This window comes from Melopsittacus undulatus, chromosome Z, assembly GCF_012275295.1.
Source record: "Melopsittacus undulatus isolate bMelUnd1 chromosome Z, bMelUnd1.mat.Z, whole genome shotgun sequence".
In the NCBI taxonomy this organism is placed as follows: domain Eukaryota; kingdom Metazoa; phylum Chordata; class Aves; order Psittaciformes; family Psittaculidae; genus Melopsittacus; species Melopsittacus undulatus.
This window is the reverse complement of record NC_047557.1, coordinates 98,485,010-98,505,241: the sequence shown is the minus strand read 5'-3', so window position 1 is coordinate 98,505,241 and position 20,232 is coordinate 98,485,010. Positions and strand designations below refer to the sequence as shown.

At 36.3% G+C, this 20,232-nt stretch overlaps 1 protein-coding gene across 1 annotated transcript in view; it reads right to left on the bottom strand.

Annotated features, from left to right (window-relative positions):
• The window catches only part of CDH13 (cadherin 13), a 510,139-nt gene that overhangs the window by 269,214 nt on the left and 220,693 nt on the right, over positions 1 to 20,232 (bottom strand). Inside the window, exon 5 of the mRNA XM_031051836.2 lies at positions 5,647 to 5,799. Within this exon, the coding sequence (XP_030907696.1) occupies positions 5,647 to 5,799 (153 nt within the window). The remainder of the gene's footprint in view (positions 1 to 5,646; positions 5,800 to 20,232) is intronic.

The window sequence follows — 20,232 nt, the reverse complement described above, 5'->3', positions numbered from 1 at the left end:
GCCTCATGCTGTGCCAACATAGATTTATAGAAATTATAGTTTGTGACTATTCTACTGACAGGAGTGTAACTGCTGAGAAACAAGTCTCTGCACTAGGTTAAGATTACTGTGCCTACATCAAGCAGAAGCCTTCAAGTGCAGCCACTGCAGAGGGAATTCAGTGTTTTTTCAAGAAACTGCCCATAGTTATTAGAGATCCTACCTTCAGTAATTTGTTATTTTTAGCATTCACAGTGATGAATTTTCCTCTTTTGCATAGGCATTATCATCAGCTTGCTTACTGAGAAGTCCATGCAGAGACAGCTAAATTTGAAGTAATGCTGCCAGGCAACAACCTAATGGCATTTCCTCAGTCAGTGCTGATTTCTCCCTCTGCAGTCAAAATATGAAATCAATGTAAAACTCTCTGAATGCACCCAATGCCCCAACAGGTGAACACCTTGATGAATGTATATGTAAACATATCAATATAAAGAAAAAAATATATAAAATCTCATGCATTGTCTGCATGCACTCATATAACAAGCTAGAAATCTCTTCCACTGGCAGAATTTTCTGCTGTGTGTGAGTTGATCTAACTGCAGCTCATTCATATAGATAAGCTTCATATCCTATAGCTGCACAAGAGCTACCTCTTTGCCCTCTACCTCCAGGGAAATTTCCTTTTTGTTTCTCCTTCCTAATCAGGATTCCTCCCTGAAAGTTTTTTGCCATTATTCCAAGGTTTTTTTGATGCAACAGATACAGTTTGAAAGCATCAATATTTTAGCACAGTATTCTCTGTGTTACTGATGCTTTAAAATCAAGCACATTTTACTGAAATATGTCTCTATAAGACCAAACCCTTCTCCCATGGAAGGCTGAGTGCTGCCATTTTTTTTTGAGGTATGAGTGGGAGATGACTGAGGTCTGACTTGCCTCATTACTGCTTTGAGCTCAAGACAGAACAGATCACTTACACTTCAGACAATTCCTCCAGTGCAGATAATCAAGATTAAAATACAGTTTAGACCAGTCTTGAAGTTAGAAGCAAGTTTATGGTTTTCCTTCTCAAAGAGAAGCATGTTTTCTGTGTGTTGTTTATTTATATATCTCCATAGTACATATAGCAGAGATTCAGTTTAATAAATCATTCTGAAAAGGATGTGGCTGCACTAAAATGTACTTACACAGAAGACAAATTCATTTACTTCCTTTCAATATCAGCAAAAATGCATTCAGGTACTTAAAAATCTTTCTCACAAAATAATCCTTGGCACCTGACCAAGCTAGTTTTCCTCATGATTGTGAAGTATTTTCATTATTTGTTTCATATTAAACACAGAAATAGAGTCCATTAGGACTGCAGCATCATCTTAAATGTTTGGCTAGGTCACAGAAACAAGTCTCACGTAACCTCAGTTGAAGCAGTTCACACTAGAGATTAGGTTGCTGTTGATTGGTCTGAATTCTGTAACTTGTTCTCAGTCTACTTGTTATTCAACATATTGAAACAATACTACATAAAGTGAATACTCTTCATCTGCTTTTCAGTCCTGGTAACACAAGTTTTCTAAGTATCTCAGTCTGTCACTACCAGTTGCAAAGCATCCCTTCACAGAAGTGTGATCTGTCATGATAAAAAAAGCCGAAAGCTGATTTCACACCTCTGCTTGTTAAGTATTTTCTAAAGCAAATAAAGCTCTTTACTTAAAAATAATTAAAACTAACTCTTCATTAACAGTTAAAATTGCCTAGGTAAATTTGGTCACAGCTCTAATTTGCAAACTGGCACTGAATATTTTTATCAAGCTTCTTTATTTCATGCTTGCGATAGATCACTTTCTGATGATTTATCTTCTACACGTATTTTCACTTGGTAAGCAGTCATGAAAAGACAATAGCAATACCCTTTAAAATCTTGATAACCAATTGAAACTCCCCCTGTCAACTGACTGGCACTTTGCCACTGCTGTATAAGAGGCTGTAGACCTGGACTTTGAACTTCTATTTCCCAATTCATTCATCTTTTACTCTTTTACCAACACTTATTACAACTAGAGTTCACCCTCACTAGAATCCTTTAGTTCTGTTATTGCAGCTCTTTTCAGAAGCACTTGATTTTTTTTTTTTTGTTCATTTGTTTTTTCTGAAGGATACAACTGAAAATCGCGGATATTTCTGCTCTGACAGAGTCAGAAAAATGGATCTGAAGCAAACTCTGAATTGGCAACCTTTGGTTCCTATGTACTTCAGTGATTTCAACAAGAAAATCCATCTTAAGTCTCCGTACCAAGTTCCTTCATCTGTTTTTCCACAACTGCACTTTTAAATGCTAAATGATTTGCTATTTTCTGAAATTTCCAACTAGTTTTATTTATTCAAATCTTGAGAGAAAACCTAGGACATGATTTTGGGGCACATTTGTACAACTGAACACCTTTTGTTCCAAATAATTAAGGGCTCTAGGCTACCTGCTTATCTCACCAACCCAGAAGCAACTCAACAGTATGCCCATATTCTGCTTAAGCCCCTTCTTCAGAGCATCGTTTAGTAGTTTCATTGACAGGATAAAACAAGTTCCCTAAAAAACCCATTCAGGGTAAATCCACTGGTTTACTCTAACCCAGAGGATTCCTACAAGGATGCTCTTTATCAAACCTCTTTAGAAGAAAAAAAAAGGAATTACTACACACTTTTCTAAAGCAACCTGTCTTTGCTGGGAGTAATAACATCCCTAAATCCTCTTGCTCTTCTTCATGAACAGCTTCCACTTAGAAGTAAAGATGACCAACATGCTCTGACCTTTAAGGAGGCACCCCAGAAAGATAACAAGGTGAAACACACCAGAAACATCTGGCATGCTTCCATTGGCAAACACAATTCATTAGCATTGTTCCATACCCATAAGGAAAAAAAAAAATATTAATGGCTAATTTCAACATAGTGGTTTTTGGGTTTCTGCTGTGTCACCCAGCCCCCTCTGGCATAGTTTCATTTCCTCAATAGAAACCATCACATTTTCAAATATGCAGATGATTAAGTCAGAAATACTATGACAACTAATCAGCCTAACATTAATATTTTGTTGGAATTCCACATATTTGTCCATTTTTGAGCAATTTAACTGATTTTATGAAAAATAAACTCATAAATCAGTTGGATAAATAAATTTGGGGTTTAGTAGGTAATGGGTGTCATTAATGTAATCTGCTTTACATTCCTCTTGCCAGCTGAGTTTTTTTTGTTAACAAGCAAAATCTAAACTTATCTGAAAGCATGACTGCCACACAAATGGTCTGCACCAAAGTGACAGGCAGGCACTGAACTTCAGACAGGTTTTTTCACTCTATTTTAAAGTATTTTCTGTCTTTTATTAAAAAGTAAAATATTTAAAAATAAACAGTAGAAAGTGAGAACTAACTCAGACAATCAACAGTTGTCTGAGTAGAATTCAGTACTCCTAATTTAACCACATTTCTCTCGCAATGAATACACAGAAAAACTCCTACTTTTTTTTTCAATATTACTTCAGGAGAAAAAAGGACAGCGAAGAGCAAAATTTCAAACATTAAGTGAAAGAATCAACATTTTAAAAAATATATTAAATATTCTTAGCTAATTTAAAACATTTTAAGGTGCACAGATGGCAAAATCTGCAAAGTTTTGTGGAATATTATGATCACCAAAGCTCTATTTTGTGCTTTATTATCACTTTTAAGTCTCATTTCTTGAGTATCTATGCATTAAGCATGGGAAACAAATCAGTGCTCGGTGCTCATGTGCCGCAGCCACCCGTATAGCAAGAAGGATTGGTACAGGTTTCATATTTTTGTCTTTGCCCCACCACTGATTCTGTATTTATTAATATGATGGCTTGCAAAGAACTTGTATTTTTTCATTGAACTCTGGTCTTTCCTTGTTTGCCCTATGCTTTCAAGTTTTTCTTTTAAGACATAAACAACACTGGGCAAGAGGGAGGCTCAAACAAAAACAGGAAAAAAAAAAGAATGCTTTTGAAACAAAATTGTGTCTTTCAGGTATTTCCATTTTTTGGCATACCAGGGAAATCAGGGACAAAATCCTGCAGCTTTCCTGACATGGTGATACATCTTTATTGGAAAACAAAAAGCTGGATTCACAGACACACTAATCAAGTTGAGTGTTCTCCTACAGAACTTTCCAGCTACATTTTGCACAACAGGATGCCAGTGAACATGCTGAGCAGAGTGCTCTTTAACAGGTTAGAAAGCACTATAGCCTATTAGGGTATACATTCACATTGCTCTGGATAATCTACTATGTTGCTTGCATATAACTTGCATTGCTTCAGAAAAAGGATCCTCTAGGGAAATGTTTTTGTCTTAATTAAGTGTATACTTTGCCAGAACAGATAGGAGGGCCATTTGTGGTTTGATGCATTAGGTTAAAAAAAAATACTATGATTTTCCAGTAAAAAATATTCAAGGTTTATACAGAATGTATTAAGGTGGAAAGCCACCAATAAAGTAAGAAGCAGCTGGTAAATGAGGACAAGTAACTGTTAAAAAGAGAAACGGCAATGTTTTTCTTTTAAGAAGGATGTCAGTAACTACCATAAATCCTGTATGAGTGGTAAACATGCATTTCACTGTTGACCCAGATGAGAAATAGATGTTTAAGTGTTGAAAACCAACATATGGTAAATTTTAGCAGTACTGTTTTAGCAAGTATGACTAGTCATCTAACTGGCAAACTCTTCCAGAGGAGGAAACAAATAGCATTGAATGTAAAGTTATTGATTACTGCATGGCAGAAGCCAATACAGAGTGAACAGAGATGGCCCTCAGAGCTGCCACCAGAGCCTGTGCCCTACATGGCTGGAGTACCACACACTCCTTGCTGCATGAGGATACAAGGGGTCGGTCCCTCATGCTATGGCAGAAGTGTCAACATGTAAATGTATTAACCTTTTTGCATTTCACATTCTGCTGCTCATCTGTATCAGAGTGCCCAGACACAATTTATCTGACTGCACATTTCAACAGATAGATAGAAAACATGACTTGACATGATATTTACACCACGCATTTCAGAACGTTGTGATGCAGTTACTTTACAGATTTTTGAGATAGTTTGTTAGAAATTCAATGGGAAAAAACAACATTTCTTGAAAAAGAAAGGAAGTTCTAGTGTGAGACACACATGTGACAGAGATTTATCTGCTAACATTTTCACATTAATAGAGTCTTCTTTATCTCTGTTAAAAGATATCAATTACTAAAAATTGAATTAAATTATAAGTTCCTTTGACAGCTTGACAATAAAAAAAGAAAGAAATATAACGATGCAATACTTTAATGGCATCTTCACTAAAAGATCTGCTTTTGTCCAAGCAGAATTTTGTATTCACAAATCAAATGCATACATGATTTTCAGACAGGATTTCTACTATAGATAAATGACAGGAATTACATGCAGAAAGCAGAATGGAGTTTCAATTGCACATAAGAATGAACAAATTTACCATTTCCAAAGGACTAATACTTTTTCTGGAAATTTTGTAAAACAGTATCCGCAATTTAGCCTTCAATAACTTCAGCCTCTTGAAAAGCAAATACACATTCCATTTCTGGAATTATGTGTTATCTACACAAAGGCAGATATACTATTGCTGTGAGTACTCACCTCATAACTGGCAGCTGCTTCTCTATCAAGGACTTGGGTCACGGAGATATCCCCAGTGTTTTCATTGATTTTAAAAATTCCTTTTGGGTCTTCATCTGCTCCCTTACCAGAGAGCCGAAATCTTACTCCCTCTCCCACTGATCTACTGACGACCTGCATGGCAGAAAACAAGATACATGTCATATTAAAGAAACTTTTATAATAATTCTAAAACCACATAAGCCTTTCTGATCCTTTACCTAAAATGAAGGTATATTCCCTGCCAATATTATATCAGTATAAGATATGGTTCATGGTAATATATAACTATAAAATATGGTTCATAGTAATACAAACACATAACTATAAAATATGGTTTCAGTCATTCAGAAAACACTGTGCAATTCTTGTGCTAAACCCTGGAAAAGCTCCTCATGTCCTTAGCCAGTTCCTATCTTATATTTACTGTCTTCTATTTCACTACTTAAAGGTTCTATTATTCCACTGCTACTGCACTCACTCTGTGTCTAGAATTTGGCATTTTATTCAATTCTGTTTCTTTTTTGTTTTCAATTAAATTAATAAAATAGCTACAAATTGACAAAAAAAGAAAAAAAAAAAAAAAAGAAAAAAGAAGCATATTCCACTGGCATAAAGCATACTTATTTCACAACGTTTGCAATACCAGAGAGCCATCACACATTATTTTCCAATTAGTCAGTCCTTTTTATTAGCTATTGTAAAGCCATTACAAAATAGACTATTTTTATGTTGGGTTTTCCCCCTCCTGTACCCTTCTACTCTCTTCCTTTCCCAGGATTTTAAACCAAGAAAAAAAACCTCCTCATGAAAATATCTGGGTATCCTGCCCAGAACTCTGCTTAGTAATGCAGTTGGAATTCCTCCACTTTCCAAATTTATATGTATGTTTATATATACACGCACATGTGTATGGAAACTCCTTGTTACTATCACTATCTTATTTCCCCATAAGAAAAAAATCCCTAAAAATCCAATTTCAAGGCTGTCTCACATTAGTGACAGTACATATGTAAACTTGCAGAGCTACACAATGTTTGTTATAAGCTACAAGCTTTGCAGATTTCTATTTGTACACCAGAATCCAGAAGGATTATAAATTAATCTTGCCTTTTAAGGCTAAGAATCTTGCCAAGCCTTTCCTTCCCTCTGCTGTTTCATGTTCTTTTGTTTCTCACAATTTTATATAGTTAATATTTCCACAGAAACATTAAGTCAAATATTTATATGCTGGTCTGAATTACAGCTCAGGAAGAGGAACAGAAAAACTGGCCTTAGAAACTTGGACTTGCTCCCATTTTGAGATAATAAATGTGCAGGGTGTTTAATAATGTCCCTAAGGAAATACATGTTTGTTGCCCTATTGCGGTGGGTTCAGCAATGCTGGTTTGCAGATTACTGGGCAGTGAGGTTTTGACTAAACTCCATAATCATTATACCTTTATTTTAATTGAGAAAAAATTGCCACAAGTTATGAAATAGGAAACCAGCATTTTCAGAGATAATGTTCAAATTCTCAAACCCCTTAGGGAAGGGAGAAATTTTAAAGTAAAAACCTCTTTCAGTTTTTTTTCTTCCTTCTTCCAAGTCAGAAACACTAATGGATGAAGTTTTCTCCTCATGTATTTCTGAATATACCATGCCAAAACACCAAGGCAGACAACACTTCAAGTGACGAAAGGGCAAAGTAGCTCTGTAACTTCAATTTTGAGATGAAACTGAAACCTAATAACTCCTAATGGAAAATTCCCTTCTGCTCAGTTCACTTTTTTTCACCAATCTCTGGTATTTTTCACACCAAACCTAAAAATACATGTTTTTTCTTAACATAAGGCTAAGCTTATTATTTTATAATGTCGTCATCATTGCCCGTTTTTTCAGCAAGAAGATTAATTGATCATCTTCTGCCCTAATTTCTGAGACTTTTGACAAGTGCACTTTATTCAATGTAAGAGCACTGGTTTGAAACGCCTGAAGTCAGCCACAGGCCAGCAGAAAAAACTAATTCAGAGATGTCTATGCAACAGTCATTTCCACCAGAGCCATCAAACCTTACCTGTTGGTGGCAAATTTAGGATGCTGTCTAGGTGCAATGCCCCAGTTGTAACAAGCCACGGAAAGCAAGCAAAACAAATAATGGGCCTTGCAAGGGCATTTATCAGAAAAATTCCAGATAATCACATACAGATCTTTCTCTACACCAGATAGAAAGACAGGAGTGCAATAAAAACAACAACAGTAATAAGGGTACCTGCAAAACTGACTGGAGGGGAAATTTCCTGTCAACTATAAATCTGAAGAAGACCTTAACCCTGAGTTTGACGGTAAGCCATCTCAAGAGATTTGTACTTCATGGAACTACAACACACCCCATGTCTCATATGTCATCCACACCTTAGCTGTAAACCGTTCTTCAGCATATACTGCATAGGACCAACAAGGATACCAGACAGTAGAACCTTTTTCTAGTTGAGTGCTGTGTCCTTACAACTTGCTTAAAACTGCAGGAAACCGTCACATTCATGGTGCAAGCATTTGCAGATCTTGCTTTCCAAACTATTTACCCCTCTTTGCATGTAGCTATTGCACAGTGAGTTATGCTTGATATAATAATCAGAAGCTCAGGCTAGAGATGCTCCAAGTACCCCTGCATTGTCTGTTCAAGAACAGTAGTGATTGCACAGAAAGTAATTTTCGGAAGATTCTTTAAAGTTATTAACTAGCCACAAGAGGGAGCTACAAACTCCCAGGAATGTGAGGATGAGCATTAACATCTCCCAATTAAGATGCTTATAGAGTGGCTGCATAGTTCAAAGAAAGTGCATTTCCCAGTTCACACTAAGATCAGTACAATGAAAAGTTTAATAAAAATCAGGCTTAATTTGCCATATGGTTTGGTGCTTTAACAAGAGCAAATAAGAAAGGAGGATTGTCTGATACATCCTTTGGCAAGACTGCTATTCTGAACACTGCCATAAACACAGCACTGTTCATATGAAAATTTTCCAGCTTGCAATGTATTTACCTAGTGATAGTTCCCCAATTTACTGGCTGAGAAAAAAAAAAACAAAGCCAGATTATTTCTGTTGGAATGTTTGCTTTCATATGTCATTCTTTCACATTTCTAAAATATGTTAAGGACTTTCTAACAGTTATTGCTACCTGAAGCCTAGACAGAAACACTTATTTCCACAAATTATTCTCAGCTTTAGGAATTTCAATGCAAGTTATAACATTGTAAATATCTGCACTGTATGACAGTGGCTAGGTATTGCGTATAAAGAATCTTCATTCTTAGAACATGGTCTAGTAGCACAGACCCAAGCAGCCACCTACTGAGAATATGGGTAATTCAGGTATATTTGATCTGGCCTCCTACTTCATGCTTATTTATTTTTTCCCTTGTTATGATCTCACAATTCAGAAGGGCTCTTGGCTTTGCATAGACAGATGACACAGACAGGATAGAAGCTAGCTGGGCAACCCACAATAATGTAGACTCTTGATGGCTGTTTCCTCATCCAGGATCCAAAGGACAGTATGAGATAAAGACATAGACATTACTCACTTTCCCACACATAGTAACACTTTCCATGTCAGGGGCACATTGGAGAATAAATGTATTGAAAACTGAAGTGATCAATGCTAGCCTTGTCAGGGCCACATGTATAGAACCCAAGACAAACCAGGGTTTCTTTCTTTCTTCTTGGGGGTTGTTTTTCCTCAAAAAAAAGCAGAAACTCTATGACTCTGTTGAACTAAAAGACACTTTCAGGAAAACAGTGGTATTTAGCTGACAGAATCTGCTTTTTTGCTGAACCATGGCTAAAACATATTTACCTAGTGCTGCTTTTCACCTGACATTATGTATCCCTTCCAGCTAAACTCATTTCAGCAATGTGATCCCATTGCAAGTTTATTGCAAAAGTAAATCAGTGTTCTCAAAAGAAGAGAAATACAAGAAGCCACAATGTCCCCGGAGAGAGACTTCACATTTCTGCATCCCCAGCAAAATCATCCTTAAATACACCATCCCAGCTTACCAGTCCCATTCTTTAAGAAGTGTTTGCCTCAATGATTTCCATAACTTCTTAGTCCTTGACACCATTTGAATGAGAGATACATTATAATAATTTCACTTTTTAATTAGAAAACAAATCCCTTCCTCAGACAGGAATATTTGGTTCATAACCCACTACTCTTCATTCCAGAGCATTACACTCTGTCTCTTGTGTTTTTTTGGGGGTGGTTTTAATTGATTACCACTCCCCATGCCTCCTAAGAAGCAAACTTGTCCATGGAATAGTAAGAGGTGAACTATTTTTCTCCTTTAATCACTCTACTACACAGGAGCAAAGCAACTATTTAGGCCTATAAGCTCTCATATAAGCATTTAAACAAATGCTTCCTGTCCTGCCATACTGAAGATCAGTCTTTGCAGTCAGAGGCTACTTCTGACTATACTGACTGAAATCATGTTTCAACCAAAACAGATGCAAAATATTCCCATCATTATTCAAAAAACACTAACCAACAGAAACTGTTTCAGTGCTGTAAGCTAAACATACAAAAACTGTAATTAGAAGAGAACATATATAATTTGCTGAGTTTAATAATTTATGAAATCTATTGGTTCTCAAAACTTCTACCTGCACTTTTTACAAGTGCACCTTTCCATCCAGTATAAGAACAGTGGTTTGAAAGGACTGAAGTCAGCCTCAGGCCAGCACAAATATTGCATTAGAGAAAAATCTGACTCTGACAGATAATGTTAAATGAAGAACAACTCAAAAGACACCATTAAAAGATACTGGATAAAATAGTTAAACTTGGGAACTAAATTCTGCTCTTTGTCAGAGGGAGGCACATTGGCCAAATTTTACCTTTGCTTTGTCTCTGACTAGGACTTTCTTCAGAAATCATTCAGTATATGGGTAACAGCCAAGAACATCCAGGTGATTTTTTTCACATCGCTAACAGTAACAGAAATTATAAAGCTCCTCTAAGTGACTATGTCTTTTGGTCATAATAATTAAGGATAAAACCAAACATATTATGAATAACAATATATATTTTAGGTGACACTGTACCTCTGCCCATGGCAAGGGGTTGGAACTAGATGATCTCTAATGTTCCTTCTAACCCATGATTCTATGGCTGTTCATAAACATAGTACATAGTAAGACTTGCTCTTAGCTTCATTTTATTATCAACCAACACACATCTGGACAAATGCTCATTCAGTATGTTTTCCAAAACACAAGCTGAGTTAATGGAGACAAGTATGAATAATATTTGCAAAATTCAAACAACAGAACTTCATCAGTTAAAGATGCTTATGAAATACAATTATGTAGGCAAATATCACAGTCCTAAAATTAAAAACATTTTCAGATCAGGTTTGAATCTTCAGTGTATGCTTGAGGCAAGATTTTCAAAGTTGTCGAAACCTCCCAGACCATGTGGTATCAGCGCAAAGCTTAAACCAGGCAGTTAATCAATCACTCAGATTCTAATATTTTCACTTGCACTGGAACAGAAAGCACAAGCCCAGAGTGAAAAGAAAGCACAAACCCAGTGTGACCAGCGACAGAAATATACAACCCTGACCCAACCTCCTATCATAGAAAACGACACAAAGTCAAGGTGAAGAGTTTGGTTCCTGAGGAAACCAAAGCTGTGGAAAACAATGTTTAGTACAGCAGACATTGCTTCTGTGTCATTAACTACAGATATGTGGCTTGATTCTGTTAATATACAGTATTGTATATGCTTGTGTGTTATATACATGTCTATACATTTCCCAGACAAAGAAAAATGTGTATAGACAAAAGACTTGATTTAACTCAGCAGAGAATGACATAATTCAGTTATTTTAAATCTATCACATTCTATGTTAGATCCTCAAGGCACACATTTAACTGGGCAAAACACATGATTAGAAAGTATCTGAAATTTGCACTTTTACATAAAATCGTAGAATAGTTAGAGTTGGAAATGACCTTAAGACCATCCAGTTCCAAACTCCCCTGCCATGGGTAGGGACACCTCACATTAAACCATGTCACCCAAGGCTCTGTCCACCCTGGCCTTGAACACTGCCAGGGATGGAGCATTCACAACCTCCCTGGGCAACCCATTTCAGTGCCTCACCACCCTAACAATAAGGAATTTCTTCCTTATATTCAATCTAAACTTCCCCTGTTTAAGTTTTAACCCATTACCCCTTGTCCTATCACTACAGTCCCTAATGAAGGGTCTCTCCCCAGCATACACATTTAAAGATCAGAGGCTGGTGGGCAAAATTATGATTACAAGATCAGCCATTACTTTTTATTTCAGAATTCTTATTGAAGAAAAAAGTACTTCAAACTGAAACACATTCATTGTTACCATAGTGCATCTGCAAACTGAAATCTTATTAATAGCAATAGAAAATCTTTCAACTATTGAGTACTGGGTGTACTAAAACCTTGAATGTGGAACCTTTTATACCAATTCCTAGTGATGTAACATGAAAATAAAAAAACAACCATCTAAACAAACAGAACCAAAACCAAAAAAAACCACCAACCAAATCCCATAGGAGCTGAATTTTTTAAAAAAAAAAAGAAAATGAAAAATTGCACACCAATATACTTCACAGGTATTTTTTCACCATCTTAATTATGAGCTTTGTCACAGAAAATGCTTTAAGAAGTGTCAAATTTAGGACCAATGTTGTGAAAATTAAAAACACATATTTTCAGCTGATTTTTTGATGCATGTTTGCAAGAATGATTCGGGGCTGCAAATAGTACAAATGTTCCTTGCCTGAAGCAAGCCAGACAAAACTGCATAAATACACTTGACAGGTCTCATATTCAGAACTAGCATGTATGTGGAGGAAACAGAACTCATACTGCTTGAGACGCAGTTGGTATATTCGAGGTTTTCGTTGGATGGGGCTTTACTTCCTATAGAAGTTACTATACGGACTAATATACTGTTGTAGTAACTATAATAAAAACAATACTAAATTTGAAATTTGGCAAGATTAATAAATTCCATAGACATATATCCACAAAACATCTTAATGTATGAAAATAACACAATATTTTAAAAGCTGATCAAGCTGTTTCACCACCAGTGCTCATTTTTTGAGGTATTTTTTGAATAATCAACACAGGTATTTGATAGTCAACCAAAAAATATGATCTCAGCATAAAGGCTTCTTATCATAATTGTCCATAAACATTTATAAAATTCAGATCATTTTTGTAGTAGGATGTACAGGTGTCCAACTGCAACAAAATGAATTTATGAATGTGAAAGCCCTGTGCAGAGGCAGATCTCTTCAGTCTGAGGTTCATTATTGTAGCTGGACACAGCTGCAACAATCTCCCTTCAAGAATCAGTTGCAGCTCTAGGCCCTGCAAGCTTCATCTACAATTGCACCAGATCTGAAGATTTAACCAATATAAATAACTAACAGTGAGCATTTGCTCATACCTCAGAGTAATTCAATGAATACATCAAGATGTGTGTTATCTTTTGCAACAGGTAATCCTTCAGTTTCTTTATACTCCTAATTTACAAAGAGGAGGAATATTCATTGCAAACAATTTTCACTTCCGTTTTTCCTAGGTAGTGGTTGATTTCACGTACATATCTGAAAACTCCAGACTCATCACACAACAGTATCTTCCTGCTGACAGCACAGAATTTATAAACACAACTTTATATAATCTGAAAGTGCCCTACAAGTATTACCCATCACAGAACGGATGGATATTTCATTGGCTGATTTGTCTTTTCAGTAACTATTTATCACCATACTTTAACTGCTGTTTAAGTTATTAATTGGCAACAAACCCAGTTAGCTGAAGGAATGTGATGACCACACATTCAGTCAGAGTACGGAGTAGCTCAAAAGCTATGGTTAGCTGTTCAGAAAAATCTGACTGTGATTGACGATACTAAATGAACAACTAAAAATATGCCCTTAAAAAAGTAATAAAAAAATAGATTTAAAGAGGTGTTTAATTGCAAAATTATCACTGATCTAAAACAGGTAGAGATGCAGATAAGTTACAACATTTAATGGTTTCTAATTGCAGAATTATCAACATGTGACAGTATATATAATGTGTAATCACCACACATGTACCTAAATCTACAAGCGGTGGGAAAAAAAGAGAACAGAGACAATTTAGAGTACATTTTTCCAGGTATTTCACAGGACTATCTATTCCAAATAAGGTCAAAGTCTTGATTTATTACTTACTTAAAGACTCTTTTGTGGTATCTCAGACAGGAAAAAACACTCCGATCTAATACCAGACCGAAAGCAGCAACTCAGGTGCACTGTGCCCACTAAAATATTCTGCTGCTAAGGTCTAGAGAAGTTTGCCCTGGGTTATCTGGAGAACATAATAAACCCCAGTCATTTCCTTCCCCTGCAGCTACAATTACTGCCCATGGGACTTAGCTACAAATTTTATCTTTAGATCCATACATGCAGCAAAGAAAGAAACCAAGATCAGGATTAAGAGGGAACTTCCAGACTGGTAGAGTAATTGGAATTGCAGAATAAGACATGGAAGCTGCAGAGCCAAACTGAAGAACTGAATAGGAGTAGTAAAGTGAGAAAAACTGAGCTGGTGAAAATGATTCATCTGAAACCACTCTTGAAAATTAAGATTCAGTTTCATTTGAAGAAGTTAACAACTTGTCAAGTCTTTACTTTTGAAAATATTTTGCATGTTGAGCCTAGAGCAATCAGTGCACTATTAATTTGTAATTGAAGATATTAAAAAATAAAATGATGAAGGGTTGGTTTTTTGGGTGTTTTTGGGTTGTATTTTTTTTTTCCTTTGGTTGGTTGGTTTTGGTTTTTGTGTGTTTTTTGTTTTTGTTTTTGTTTTTTTAATTCAGTTCCATCACATGAAGTCAGTAATAATACTTCTGGATACTCTGAGAACCTGCTTAGCACCCAATTCCCATTTGTAGCTAACAACCCACAGATCTAATTATAGATTTTCCTCAGCCACTAGTTCCCTAGGAAACAAATCCATGGCTCATGTCTTGTGCATGGGAGGTCAAAGTAGGAAGACAAATATTTTTCTGTGTATAAAAACTTATCTAGAGGTCACAGGTCTGCATCTCAGCAGATGCTGGTGCTTCTATCAAGGACAGATGGTGGATATATTTGATGGCTGAGATATTTAAAACTTTTAAACATTTTAATCTGATGAAGCACGTCATACTTCTACTAGCAATAATGCTCTATGGTGCTTTATGATGTAAATAAAGGATTTTTTGTTCTTTAAAATAATTTCTAACAATGGGTCCACCTCAGTTTTCACCTTAACTGGTTAACCGTCAGAGGTCAATCCAAAACAGCTGTAAATAGATAGAAATGACAAGCAGCTATTCAACTTGAAGTTGTGAATGGTAAATATAATTTGTGGTTTCTGATACTGGCCCTTAAAATTAACAATGTCAACACAAACCACATCAGTAATTTTACCTACATGAATGTAACTGCAAAAGCCTTAGGGAAAAAAGGTATAATTATTGTTACTCTGCTTCTGATTTTACTCTAATTCATTGCTGGAAAAATAGGCAAAATATAATTTATTGGAGACTCAGATACAGATGAATACGTAATTTGAACAGGGGTGAACTAGAATGAATTCAAGGGTGGCAGAGGGAAGCTTTGTCAAGAGTCGTCATCCTCATTTATAACACAAAATCACTATTCAGCTCTATTCTGACCCATCTACAATGACAGCTTAAAAGGTACGTAATTATGCAGCAATCCTGCTTCACTTACTATAATATTCAGTCTGACTTAACATCAAATAAAGGATTTAAGCTAAGTCAGAGTGTCTGTGGGAAGCACAGAAGCCTACATTGTCAGCACATCTCAAGTAACATGCAGCGACTCGTCACAGCTGACCCCCAAGGCCTATCCCAAGCCCTATTCCATTTGTCTCCATGGAAAGGCAACTATTCAGATCCAAGTCCACAACTAATAGCACAAACCCGGTCTGCTTTTCCCCCTAGATAGGTACATAAGTGAATGCAAAAATACCTGATTTTCAGAAATGCTTTTGGCTCCCTACTTTATTATGTTAAATTCACATTCTTTTCCAATGTGCCTTTAAAAATACCTCCATCTTTCCTCTTTTATCTTCAGCAGGTGCTACTGATTGTGCTACATTGCCTTTGTTTTTGCAGCTCTAGTGGACTGAATTCTCATTAGCTAGGGGTGAAAAATCCACATTCTTGGTGAAGATGCTACAACTAGAGAGCATTTCAAATCTCTTAATAACTCCCAGTTTCAAATTCATATTCCTTTGCTGAATGAGGGGTTAGCCAGTTTATTGCCAGGGTGCCACAGAGATGATTACCAAGACAGAGAACACTTACTAACTGAAAGTAGGTTTGTTGGCAATTCCATAAGTGACTTTCCCTCCCTTAATAAAGCTTCAGATTCCAAATTTATCTAGACTTGAGGTTCTGAAATAATTTGGTTATGTCAGTAATAGTGTTGCCAACAAAATATGGTGAAACATGTTTTCAGTCTTCTACTATGATCTTTTCAATAGTCTGCTCTTCTTTTCCTAGATTCCCCCCTAAGATAAAGGCTCAAAATCCACAGTATATTTCACATATATTATCACCTTGAGTTTAAAAGCTACCACAAACTTGGATTTACTTTCCCACTTTAAAGAGGTCAGTTGTTAACCTATTGAATGCTTGACTTTGGCTAGAATTAGAAATGCAATCAAAGTAAAGTTTCCAATGTGCAAACATTTTAATAGAGTTGTAATTAGTGACAAAGTTACATCAGTCTTCTACGAAGATTTTGGATTATTATATAATTGCAATACTCTTATACGTATACCACTTCAAGGAATCATGCTGGGGAATTATGGAATCAATCAAGGTAAAATTAGCTGAAAAGAACACACAACTTCCAAACTAGTCATTGTCAAAACGCAGAACTTAGAACCTGGATTTGAATTTCAAAAAGCTGGAGTAGTGGAACAAAAAAGCTTACAATACATATAGTACTCTCTTGCCCAGCATGTCAGTTATTGTCTTCCAGGTACATCATTACTGTCTTCAAGAAGTCAGAATTAGATGTTATCTAAATTTAATATCCATTCATTGTGCTAAAAAGCTGTATTCTTAAATTTTCAATTAATAACATATCTGAAACAGCCTTCCAAGACCTGTATTTGAGAAACTTGGACTAAGAGGAAATCTTAGATTTAATACAAGAAGAATTATAAGGCTCAGTAATAGTTTTTCGGGGGTTTTTTTGTTGTTGTTGTTTTCCTCTCTTTGGGGAGATTTAAAGAGAGGAAAAGAAACATCCATACATGGTAAAAACCTTACTAACAGGAAGCCAGCAAAGGCAGCAGTAGCTTGAAAGCCAGATATCCAGAAAAACCACTGCATCTAAGCAACCTGTCCTACCTCTGCAGATCTGCACAAATGACTTTCATAAGTTTTTAAGATTGAAACAAAAATACAACTCTGAAATAACAGTGAAAAATAACCATTATTTATAAACCCATACTGTTGTATAGCTGAGTCCAATATCCCATTCAAAATCTCACTCACCACTGAGTTTTATTATAGAATCATACAACAGTTAGGGTTGGAAAGGACCTGAAGATCATCCAGTTCCAAACTCCCTGCCATGGGCAGGGACACCTCACACTAAACTGTGTCACCCAAGGCTTCATCCAACCTGGCCTTGAACACTGCCAGGGATGGAGCATTCACAACCTCCCTGGGCAACCCATTCCAGTACCTCACCACCCTCACAGTGAAGAATTTCTTCCTTATATCCAATTTAAACCTCCCCTGTTTAAGTTTCAACCCGTTACCCCTTGTCCTATCACTACAGTCCCTAATGAATAGTCCCTCCTCAGCATCCCTATAGGCCCCCTTCAGACACTGGAAGGCTGCTATGAGGTCTCCACACAGCCTTCTCTTCTCCAGGCTGAACGGCCTCAACTTTCTCAGCCTGTCTTCATACAGGAGGTGCTCCAGTCCCCTGAACATCCTCGTGGTCCTCCTCTGGACTTGTTCCAACAGTTCCATGTCCTTTTTATGTTGAGGACACCATAAATGCACACAATACTCCATCTCTTCAGTAATTTTGGCAATTATTAGAACATAATGTTTCAACAATCAAACATAACAGGAGCTGTTTTTGCTGTATTTACCTATGAGAAAACACTAAGTCCTAAAACTTAAGGCCTGTGAAAGTAATATCTAAATTCAAGAAACAAATACCCATGAACACTTGTTAAGGTTATCTTCCCATGTGTCTCCTTTCCTATATCCAATTTGTATTACTGCAGTACAGTTTAAAGTTAGTTTCAGCCAACAGTTTCAATTTGACATTACAGGACACACTGTGACCATCCTCAACTCTAAACCTATGAGTCAATAAAAAATCTCCTGTCACTTCTATTTATTCAGGTCCTCACTGCTTAGATGTGTTTGGAAATCTGACACAGACAATGTGGCAGTAACTAGTGACAAAGTTATATACTGAAAAGAAAGTTATAACTACACCTTGATAAATCTGACTGCTTCTAATTTGAGACAAAAGCAGTCTGTCATGACTGAACAGCATTAATGATTTTTTTAAAAAAATCTAAAATCAGGTAGCTTTTAAAATATTTTATTAAGCTTTATATTAGTACAAAACCTATTCATGCTAACATTCAAAATAGCTGTAAGTAATTAAAAACCACAAATGAAGGATCTACCAGACTGATTTTTGCTTAGTTTGCACAAAAGAAGTAATCAGTTCATAAAGTAGAACCATTACCTAAGTAAGTAGTAAAATTGAAGGATGAATCTCTGAGCCTAACATTTTCATTGGAGGTTTTGCCATTTATTCCATTGTAGTTTTATTTTGACGTAACAGTTTTCAATGTGAGCATGCTGTTTCTCAGGATAAATCATGCTAAACATATAGTAATTTAACGCATTTGTAGAGCCCAGAAAATTGAATGTCTGTTCTTTCCAAGGTACCTGACATTTTAGAATGTCCTTTAAAACCTACTGCTAAATTTTTATAAACCTACAAACGAATCAAGTGCAATCACAAACTGCTGGTTGCTGTCTGTCTGGGGTTCAGCAGTAGCAATCATTTTTCTCCTTATTAGCTGATGCAGCACTGTGTTTTTGACTTTCGGCCTGGGAACAGCGCTGATAACACCAATGTTTTCAGTTGGTGTTTAGTAATGTTTAGTCTGACCAAGGACTTTCTGAGTCTCATGCTCTGTCAAGGGAAGCCAGGAGGAAGCAAAAACAGGACACCTGACCCAAATTAGCTAAAGAGGTATTCCATATCACAACACACCATGCCCAGGATGTAGAACTGGGGGCAGTTGCCCAAAGAGACTAGATCACTGCTCGGTTGGGCTGGGTATCGGTTGGTGGGTGGTGAGCAGTTGTATTCTCTTCCCTTGTTATTTGCCTTATCACTATTATTATTGGCAGTATCAGCAGTGGTTTGTGTTATGCCTTAGCTACTGAGCTGTTCTTCTCTCAACTCATGGGGGTTAGTCTTTTGATTCTCCTCCCCATCCCTGAGGGAGCAGGGGGAAGGGGGACACTGACAGGGCTGCGTGGCTGAGTTGCCAACTGGGTTTAAACCATGACACTGTCACAAAATCCACATGATTCTTGTTTATGTCCATGTACACACTAAAAAAATCTTCACCTGTTTGTAGCTTTTATAAGGGCTTTCTCCAACAAAACCATAGAAAATAAGATATTATTCATGTTTATTTGCATCAAGATTCCTCAGTGCACATAATTCTGAACTTGCAAAACTATTTAATTCAATTTTGCAACAATATCAATTCCACAAACTTAATTTATGCAGAAAATAGTCACTCTAAGTTAGTGTGATAATTCATTCAAATTTTATAATTTTCTTCCTCAAAAAAAATAGAAGTCGAGCCATAAAATTTAACTGCGCATAACATCTACATTTTCTGACTAGCCAAAATCTGTCTCCATTCCAAACGTGTCTTTGTTTTAGTCTTTTCTCCTATTGTCACAGAAATTTATATAGTTATGCATAAACATATGCATGTGCATACAAAAACTGGCATCTGTATATTAAAATACATTTTAATGTATGTGCATTCCAGTTTCACTTCAGTCTACACTGGTCAGGAAGAGAAACAACAGATGCCTAATGGCTAGCAGGTAACAAGTCAAATACACACTCATCACCTGTGGTTATATGAATCCCTTCTTCAGCTGAGTGCAATAAACCAAACTGCCTATCAAAACTTATAGTTCTGCTGGAATAAATGGCCTAAGAAGGAAGTAAAACACAGAGCGGTAATTGTGTATAACTCAGGTTACCAGAGCTTTTGTACTGTGGAAAAAGCCCAAATCTAGAACACAAAATACAGGTGCTGTTAACTATCCTTTTAACAGAGAGAAATCTGTTACAATTACAGTACTTATCAAGTGTTTATCTTAAATATACCAGTTGCCTCTGGTTTCCTCTGCTGACAAATAAGCACTAAC